Source organism: Cervus canadensis, chromosome 1 (assembly GCF_019320065.1).
Source record: "Cervus canadensis isolate Bull #8, Minnesota chromosome 1, ASM1932006v1, whole genome shotgun sequence".
Lineage (NCBI taxonomy): Eukaryota > Metazoa > Chordata > Mammalia > Artiodactyla > Cervidae > Cervus > Cervus canadensis.
The window spans coordinates 76,988,672-76,998,177 of NC_057386.1; the positions used below are offsets into that span (position 1 = coordinate 76,988,672).

A 9,506-nucleotide genomic window follows, 5' to 3' on the forward strand; every position below is an offset into this window, starting at 1 on the left:
TCCATGAAACTAATATTGCAAAATCATCATATGAAGAAACAAGAGAGTATGTAGCCAATGAATGTAGGAAAATTATTTTATTGGCATATCAAGTAGTTAATTAAAAAATAGAGTATATTTTAATTTTCTTTCTCCATTCAGGCAACCAAATAACAATGCAGACATTGTAAGTGGACTCTGGAATTCTCTAGTAGAATGTAAGCCACTTTTAGGTTTGTTGAATTGTGAACTGGGCTCCTTCACCTACTTTAAATCACAGGGAGAGCACAGGATGGGGAGAAGCCGACCTGAGCCGTCGCCTTCAGTCTTGGAGATAATGCGGAGGAAGAGCAGGAGGAAGCTGAGCAGTGTTGACAGCAGGGAATCTGGAGCCAATCTGCTTAGTTTTCCTGCCTGGCCCCACTACTCACTTGCTGCTGGTCTTGGAAAAATTGTTCTACACCTTCAGTTGCCTCAGTTTCATAATCTGCAAAATGATAATACCTTCCTAATTGTGTTATGAGGATTAAAAAAAGCTTAAAAGAAAATACACATTTGATATACACTATTACTAGATCTACACTAATCTAAATTTCAAAAGCATTTTGTTGGTATTTAGGACTCTGACCAGGGCTTCCCAGGTGGCTCAGTGGTAAAGAATCTGCCTGCTGATGCAGGAGACACAGGTTTGGTCCCAGGGTTGGGAAGATCCCCTGGAGTAGGAAATGGCAACCCACTCCAGTATTCTTGCCTGGAAAATTCCATGGACAGAGGAGCCTGGCAGGGTGCCAGTCCAAGAGTCAAGAGTCCAAGAGTGCCAGTCCAAGAGTCAAACACAACTGAGCACACACACAGGATTCTGACCACATGTAAGCACAGATATTATCAATTACTATACTAATTCATAGACAGCTGAATATTAATTTGAACCATAGAACTATTTTTGTTTCCCTCTCTCCTTTACATTATGAGAGTATCAGTCTTTCATATACATTCACAGTATTTTAGAACTCTCCCCTTCCCATTTATTCCATTCTTTCCTGTCTGGCGTTCACATTTCAATTATGGTTCTCCTGTGACCTTTTACCCTCCATATGATTGGATTCTTCTCCTGGCCTTAAACTCCCCTTTCTTTTTGTTTAGCAGTCAGTGTCGTCGGCAGATAATGGAAAGTCTACTCAGACACAATGAGACAGACAGGAAGAACAGGACGCAGGAGCCACAGGCCAGATACAGAGAAGATGTTGGCAACCAGAGGAAAAGGGAGTGTCTGGAGAGGCAGATAGGGAACACAGCCAGAAACATGCAACCGTCCGCAGCAGTGCCTGCTGCGTTAGGCAGAACAGGGGTGCCAAACAGAGGAGCAGGGCTGCAAGGTGGGGGCCCTGCCCTGCGGACTTGGGCGGAATAGGACAGGAGGCTGCTGTCAAGGCTGAAGCAGAGGGCAATGCTTTTCATCCTTGATGTCTGGACAAGAACAGTTGAAACAAAGTTGCATTTTAGGTGTATTCAGTGTTAGTGGTTGAGAACACAGGCTCTGGAGGAGTAAATCTCCAACTGCACTATCCACTGCATAAGGTTATAAATTTTTTTTTTTTTTATGTTTTCGCTATGTAGCATGCAGGATCTTAGTTGCATTCCCTGCAATGGAAGCATGGAGTCTTAAACACTGGGCCACTAGAAAAGTCCCTCTACTATGTAACTTTGAACAAGTGGCTTAATCTCATACCTTCAACATGAACTGTAGTATGGGATAATTATACAGAATTCATAAGATTAATGAACACAAAGTATCCAGTTGTATGTATACTAATAGGAGCCAATATTATTGTTATTATTATATCTATCTAATCTAAAAATAATATATCATGTATAATAATAATAATGTATTATTATCATTGCTGTTATTTACTACAAATATGATGCTACCCATTCTGATTAGCTGACCAGTAAGAAAAACCACCAGAGAAGAAAGTAAATAAATAATGGGAAAAACATGGCTTTTGGTATGCTTTTCTAATCTTCAGGGTGATCCAGGAAATGAATGGAAAGAAAAATTTCTACTAACTCATTTTATCTTAGTAGCATGAAAGAAACAGCTAAGTGTCCTTGAAAACTAGTCAGCCTGAAGATATGGCAATTTACTTCAGATCTTTCTCCACGGAAGACATTTATCTTTGTGTTTTAGTTTACTATTATAGCATTTATCCTGAATTTTATTAAGAAATCAATTTCATTCAGAAACTTTGCTTGCTTGCTTTGCTTCAGTCGTGTCTGACTCTTTGCAACCCTATGGACTGTAGCCCACCAGACTCTTCTGTCTCCAGGATTCTCCAGGCAAAAATACTGGAGTGGGTTGCCATTTCCAACTCCACAAGATCTTCCTGACTCAGGAATTGAACCCATGTCTCTTGTGTCTCCTACATTGGCACGCAGGTTCTTTACCAGTAGCACCACCTGGGAAGTGCTAAATCAGAAACTTTAAAGATTAAATATAATCCTAAATCACTAATAAAATATCTTCATATACATTTCACTTGAACTTTTAATTTTATGGGCTTCCCTAGTGGCTCAGACGGTAAAGAAACTGCCTGTAATGCAGGAGACCTGGGTTCAATTGCTGGGTTGGGAAGATCCCTGGAGAAGGAAATGGCAATCCACTCCAGTATTCTTGCCTGGAGAATTCCATGGAATTATTTAATTTAATAATAAAGATAAGGAGGCAAAATCTGCTTACAAAAGTTGGTTTTACCATCGAAAATATTAGAAATCCTAACCAGAATAAAGTGTAATCCATGCTAAATACTTCAAATATTTTTAAAAACTAATAATATATTCCTTGAAAGTAATTTATTTTTATTTTTTTGAAAGTAATTTATATGTGGTTAGAATAAATACAATGCTTCCAACTAAAGCACTGTTTTAAAGAGAAGACTGATTTGTAGGTATATCAAGAACTCAAGTTATGAAACAATTTTAAGTACTTATTTTACAAGAAAACATTATATGGTAAAACTACACATGTAACTCAAGAGGATTTGGTGTCCATTCTATATTAAAAACTTCACACTTTCTGCTTATCTGGTTGCATTTGATGGCACAAATTTCATTCTTAAGAACTATTTCATTGAATTATGGAAACTTAACATGTTCCTCCAAAATTATTTTGGTTTTCATCATTCTCTCAGGCAGGCCTATTATAACTTGATTAACAGAAAATGTTTAAGAGATTCTGACTTATAAAAAGCAAGATGGTATCTAAAACAAAACATGAGTTTGGGGATTGGGTTCCCTTGCAGACACAGAATATGGGAGAGTTATGAATAATTATCTTTGGAGACGCCCAGAAAGGGCTGGTGGGAGGGATGGATACAGTAACTCACCAACACCATAGTATAACTGGACAGTTGCCCAGAACCCCTTACTCTTTAAAGAGACAAAAGAAGAGATTTTTCTGACTGTTCTTATAAAGTTTACATAATTGTTGGTAACCTGTGATTTGCCCACCTGCAATGAGGGAATCCAACAAGTTTAAAACCTATGTCAGTCACTCAGAATTCACTACTGTGTCAGGGCCTTGTGATACCTGGCTTCCAACATGGCCCTAGTGATGTTCATCTTCTGGTGTTATGTCCTTGTGTAGTGGCATCCCACGTTGAGTTAGGAGTGGTCTGTATGACCAGTAGAATACTGGTTAGAAAAGGCAGCATGGCATTCCTTTGTTCTCTTGGATTCTTCACTTTGAAAGGGAATGGGGCCTTATTTAATCAACTATAACTCATAGTGCTCAAGTATTTGCCCCAAAATGAGAATTTTCAATTTGGGAGTGACAAATCATTTACAGGCTACCATTTGGAGAATTTAATCTTCTCCTTCATTCCTCATGCTGATTACCACTTCCACCCTTAAAGCAGGTGCTAAGGAGTCCTTCTCCCATTTAACATTCTGATATAAAAGTGATGATAATCTCTTTTCTTATTTTGCCTATCATATTGAAGGCAAGCTGAATAGTCTAAAGTGGTCTTAAAAAGAGATTTTCTTAGTGAAAACAAAAGGGAAACAGAAAAGTATCTAAAAAAAGAAAAAGAAAAGTACAAAATTATTCTACCTAGTATACATATAATCTTATTAATATTTGGTCTCTATATATACAGACCAAATCTGTTCCTAACTTAGAAATCAGGGCTTTGTTGCACACTCCTTAATATGCCATGTTATGGTCATGGAGATACAGTAGTACTGAATACTAATTCCTTACAAATATAAAAAATGGACAATAGTGAACTTATGCTCAGGCGCTTAAGTCGTATCCAACTCTTTGTGACCTCATGGATTGTAGTCCACCAGGCTCCTCTGTCCATGGGATTTCCCAGGCAAGAATACTGGAGTGGGGTGCCATTTCCTACTCCAGGGGGTCTTACCAACCCAAGGAATGAAACTGAGTCTCCTGCATTGCAGGCCAATTCTTTACAGTTCCCTTAAGTGATAGGCTATTTTACAGGAAATAGGGCATTAGAAATACTGCCCTAGAAAGGATGCTGTTTAATGTATCCTGTTTAATATGTATGAAAGATTTGAATGTTAAAGGGAAAGTCGTTCAGTTGTGTCGGACTCTTTGCGACAGCATGGACTAGACAGTCTATGGAATTCTCCAGGCCGGAATACTGGAGTGGGTAGCCTCCTCCAGGTGATCTTCCCAACCCAGGGATCGAATCCAGGTCTCCCGCATTGCAGGCAGATTCTTTACCAGCTGAGCCACAAGGGAAGCCCTTGAATGTTATAAGGCTTTACAAATTCTTTAATTTAGAAAAGTGGCAAGAGTCGCTATGTTTTAAAACTCAGCAATCTATAAAACTTCATCAGAGCTCAGAGGATCTCTTTGACCCTGTTTGCTATCCAGATTTCCCCTATGTTTAAAGCAAAAATCTCTTAAGAAAAAAGTATCCACAGTTGCTTTTTCGGATAGGAAAGAATCCCCTCGCAAACCCTCCTGGCATCCCAGTAAATATACAGGCATTATTAGCTTTAAAAAAGAAAGAGAAGATCATTAAATTCCTCGCTCTTCAGAGACTTCTATCAGAGGGCCTCCTGTGATTCTTTGAAGTTTGAGCCTTACTGTAGCGTTATTTCCACGGTTCCCACGTTACTTTCAAGAACAGCTATTTCTTATAATCCTCAGGTTTTTTCCTTCGCTCAGGACTGACGGTGGAGCCTCAAACAGAGTGACTGGAACTGGGAAACGAACCTGCTGAACACTGTGCCGGGTCCATCGGAGTGCGGCTGCAGGAGCCCGGGAGGGGACCAGAATCGGTCCCCACGCGCACTGGGACAGTCTCGGTTCTTTGTTGAATAAATACAAGAAAACGCGGCGGCTGCCAAGCGTGTTGGTGGGGGAATAGATTGAGGCGTTTATATGCATAACTGTGCGTAAGAAAGATCATTAACGAGGCGCTACAAACGCCGGGCAACCCTGGGCACCGTGTCATGGGCTTTTGTGTACTTGGAGGCGCGTGAGTGCCCTGCTCAGAGATTCCTCTTTGTGTGAAAGGGGGGAAACCAGAAGCTCTCCGCTACAGCTAGGTTTTCCTTTTCTTTCGAATTCGCAGGCTCCCAAATACTCCCGCACCAACACTCTCCTGCATTCCCGCACCGACAATCCTCGGACTTCAGTGACTTCTCCGTCCGTCGCCGACCGAGCGAGGAGCGACAATGGCTCGGTGCGGGCATCCGCAGCTCCCCGGGGCCAGAGCCAGGGGACGGCCCGCCGCGCTCCGCAGCTGCGCGCTGACCCCGCCGCCCGCCCGTCAGCAAACGCGGGCACCAACCGTCGCGCGGCCCGGCCGTTGGGCGGGTGGTAATTTCTGGGAACGGGGCGGGGTCCGCGGTGTACAAGGCCGGGCGTTTGCAGGCTAGCGGGAGGAGGAGGAGGAGGAGCGGGCCGCGCGGAGGGGCGCGGGCAGGGAGGGGCGTGGCTCCACGAGCGTCACCGGCCGGGGAGGCACCGGGGGCGGGGCCGGCGGCGCGCTCCGGCCAGCCCGCGCCCCGGCCTTCCACTTAGTCCAGGCTTCGGAGTGGAGATGCTGGAGACCCGGGCTAGGAGTTTCCACAACCTCCAGCCCTCAGTGACTGTCAGGCTGCCAGAGGGCAGGGCCGTCCCTGCAGGAGAAAGGCGGGAGTCCAGAGCTTTGGGGATGGGGTGACCGCCCGGGCCCGCGGGGGCCCTCAGAGAGGGGGCAAGGGCGTGTGAGTGCGGTCCGGGCCGGCGGCCGCTGCAGGTGCACGCGCGGCCCCGCTGCCCCCCACGCGCCGGCCCGCGTTTGGGAGCAGTCCCGGGCCGGGGTCGGAGTCGGGAACAGGCTGGCGAAGGCGCCGAGCAGGAAGCGGGACGAGTGGCGAGAGTCTTTACCTGAGAAGGCGGGCTTGGGAGAAGTTGGGGGGCTACAGGGCGGGCGAGACTCGAGACGGCCACGGAAGAACGTTGGGCGGGCTGGTGCGGGCCCAGGGCGGCGGGGCCCCGCGCGGTATAAATAGCCGGCCGGGGTTTGACAGGCGCGGCGGTGACTGGCGGTGCCGCCGCTCCCCCCACCCCCCGCCCGCCGCCGCCGCGTGGGGAGGGGAGGAGCGCTCGGAGCGGGCGGGGTGGGGGAGGCGGACTCGAGTGTCCTGGTGGCGGCGGCAGGAGGCCGAGGGGGAGGAGCCGAGGCGGGGGGTGGAAGGCGGGGGCCACCATTGCTCCCCGCGCCGCGCTCAGTGTCGCCGCCGTCGCCTCGGCGGTTGGGGGGTCGGTGGGGCGGCGCGGGCGGGGGGGCTCTGCGCGGGGCGGCGCGCCGCTGTTTTGTCTCCTCCTCTCCCAGTGGAGCGGCTCGGGCAGCCGGGGAGGCCCCGGCTCCCTCCGGACGCCGCGGCGGCGGCGGCGGCTAGTCCGCGGCCCTGCCGGGAGGGAAAGCGACGCGGCGGTCTTCCCGGGCGACGCGGAGAGCAGGTAAGAGCGCGGGCCGCCGAGGCTGGTGGGAGGGAGGGAGCGCGGAGGGTGCGGCGAGAAAGGCTTGCCGTCCCGGGTGCCACCGCCTCCCTCCGCGCCCCCGCCCGGCGCCTGTGTTGTTTGCTCCGGGGTTTGCGGAGGGTTTTCCGGAGGCTGTGGCGGTGACACCGGCCGGGAGCTGGGAAAGGGGGCTGAGTGCCCCGGGCAACGGTCGGGGAGCTGGACTTAGAGAAAGGGGAAGGCGCGCGGCGCGCCCGCCCGCGAGGAGCGCGGGGCGCGGAGCAGGGCTGAGGGAAGAGGTTACAGACCCCGGCGCGGGGGATGGGCCGCGCGCAGCTGGTCTGGCTGTGTTTACATCGCCGCGCGAGTCACCTCTGCCGAGAAGCGGACTGAACTGACCCGCCTTATCCCGCGAGGAGGCCAGGGCGGGGGTCCGGCCCTAGAGGAAACGCGTCCTGGGAGGGCCGGCTAAGGCGGGAGGCGGCGGCCGGCGCCGGGGCAGGGCGGCGAGCCCGGGGCGGGACCCGGGAGGCTGCGGCCGCGTGGGGTGGCGTGGACGGCTGGGGAGCAGTTTCCTCCGCCGTCGGGCCTCCTAGCCGCCTTTTACCTTTCCTGCCCTCTGCGGCTAGCTGGCACGGCAGGTTGTACTCGGTCATTCTTTTATTCTCTCTCTCCACCCCGGCCCCCCGCTGCCACTTCCCCCCTGTTCCCGCGGGAGTGGGGAGGCTGGGCTCTGACAGGAATCTGGTTTTTAAACAAAACAAAAACGGGCTCGGTAACACGCGCGTCCAGTGACCGCCTTATGGAGCCTCTCTTCGTGAAGCTGGCCCTCAGGGACCGTGTTCTTGGATGTTGGAGGGTGGGGGGGACGCGGCAGGAGGACGGGGAAGGCTTGGGTAGGGCTGGAACTGACTGCCTGAGCAGCTTTCCGAGCTGGGCAGCCGAGTCCCCTCTCTACTCTACTGGGGCATTTTTATTGCATGTCAGTAGAGGACAGAGAAAATATTCCATTACCCCAAGAGTAATCTAGATCGAATCGTTACTAATGTTTCTCATGTGCCAGCATCCTGGGCTCTTTTTCTGCAGAATAGCCTTTAAGTTCATAGTACTTCATGAAAGAAGAGGCGAACACTTGATTGTACAACTGTGAATTTCACCCCCTATCTTGTGTTTAGCAACATTTATTTCAACTGTGTGGTTTAAATTTTAATCCGGTGATGATAGAACAGTAATCTGGTGTTTAGTAATCAGACTTGCCTTTCTTTTTAACTGTGAGTCTGTATCGTGAGATAAATTATGCACTTTGTCTAGTGCTGTGGTCACAGAATAGTGCCAGAATGCACAGAAGAATGTCTTCTTTACAAAGATAGGATTGGATATTTGAGTTTCAGAATTTCTTCTTTTCTTCAGAAGGTAGAATGACATTATATAAGTCTGGAAGCTGATTGCATTTAAAGGGGTTTAGGAATAAGGTCTAAATATGATGTAATAGTTTACAAAGTGAGTTTATATGAATATTACTGAGATAGCTTCTAAAAACATGAAATAGAAAATTCATATATCTTGGGCATTTGAAATTGGACAAGTTAATGTCAGTATTTTTTTAAACTTAGTGACTGAACTAATTGCTTTGATAAATGATTACTTCATTTCAGTAAATGAAATGTATATTTTGTAAATATACTCATTTACAAAATAATCACAGTAGGTTGGAAAGAATTTGTAACTTTGAGATTTTTCTATCCTAAGTAGATAGATTGGAACTGTGGCTGTGGTAGGTCCTTATCAGTGTTGATGGCTTTACCTGCTCACAGATTGTACACCAAGGTTTATTGTCCTTGATGATAATAACAGCTTTATTGAGATATAATTAACCTACCATTCAATTCACCAATTTAAAGTGTACAGTTCAGTGGTTTTTAATATATTCATAGAGTTGTGAAACTATCACCATAATCAGTTTTAAAACATTTTCATTATCCCCAAAAAGGAACCTCATACCCATCAACTGTTACTCTCCATTTTCCTCCAAAACCCTCAGCCTTAGGCAAGTACTAATTACCTTCTGTCTCTATTCTGGACAGATTATATAAATGGAATCTTACAATGTGTGATCTTTCATAACTGCTTTGTTTGACTTAGTATAATGTTTTGAGAGTTCATTTATGTTGTAGCATGTGTCATTATTTCATTTCATTTTTATTGCTGAGTAATATTCCATGGTATGGATGGATATACCACATACTATTTATCCATTGATTAGTTGATAAACATTAGAGTTTCTACCTTTTAGCTCTTACAAGCAATGCTGCTATGCACATTTTTGTACAAGTTTTTGTGTGGATATGTTTTCATTTCTCCTGGGTATATACAGTTTTTTTAAAAAAATTAGTTTTTTGAGTTATTTAATACCCCAAATTAATTCTGGATGCAAAATTTAATAATTTGTTAGTAAATATATTGAGTTGTTAAATTATCACCACAAGCCAATTTTAGAAATTTTATCACTTATAAAAATTCTAGTCTTTTTGCAGTTAATCCTTAT

At 46.7% G+C, this 9,506-nt stretch overlaps 1 protein-coding gene across 1 annotated transcript; it reads right to left on the reverse strand.

Moving 5' to 3' along the window:
* Nucleotides 1–62: 62 nt before the first annotated feature.
* LOC122438908 (vegetative cell wall protein gp1-like) lies at nucleotides 63–9,282 on the reverse strand. Its single transcript, XM_043464246.1, has 4 exons — nucleotides 9,248–9,282; nucleotides 7,412–7,705; nucleotides 3,487–7,139; nucleotides 63–466 (listed from the first exon to the last, which is right to left on the reverse strand). The coding sequence occupies exons 1-3, from the start codon at nucleotides 9,280–9,282 to the stop codon at nucleotides 5,963–5,965; spliced, it is 1,506 nt and encodes a 501-aa protein (XP_043320181.1). The 3' UTR covers nucleotides 63–466; nucleotides 3,487–5,962.
* Nucleotides 9,283–9,506: the final 224 nt, after the last annotated feature.

Coding starts and splice junctions, on each gene's coding strand:
- LOC122438908 (XM_043464246.1), bottom strand. CDS start 9,282: ATGTGCATAGCAGCATTGCTTGTAAGAGCTAAAAG. Junction 7,706..9,247: donor TTGCTTGTAAGAGCTAAAAG/GTAGAAACTCTA, acceptor TTTAAAAACCAG/ATTCCTGTCAGAGCCCAGCC. Junction 7,140..7,411: donor AGCCGGCCCTCCCAGGACGC/GTTTCCTCTAGG, acceptor CCCCTTTCCCAG/CTCCCGGCCGGTGTCACCGC.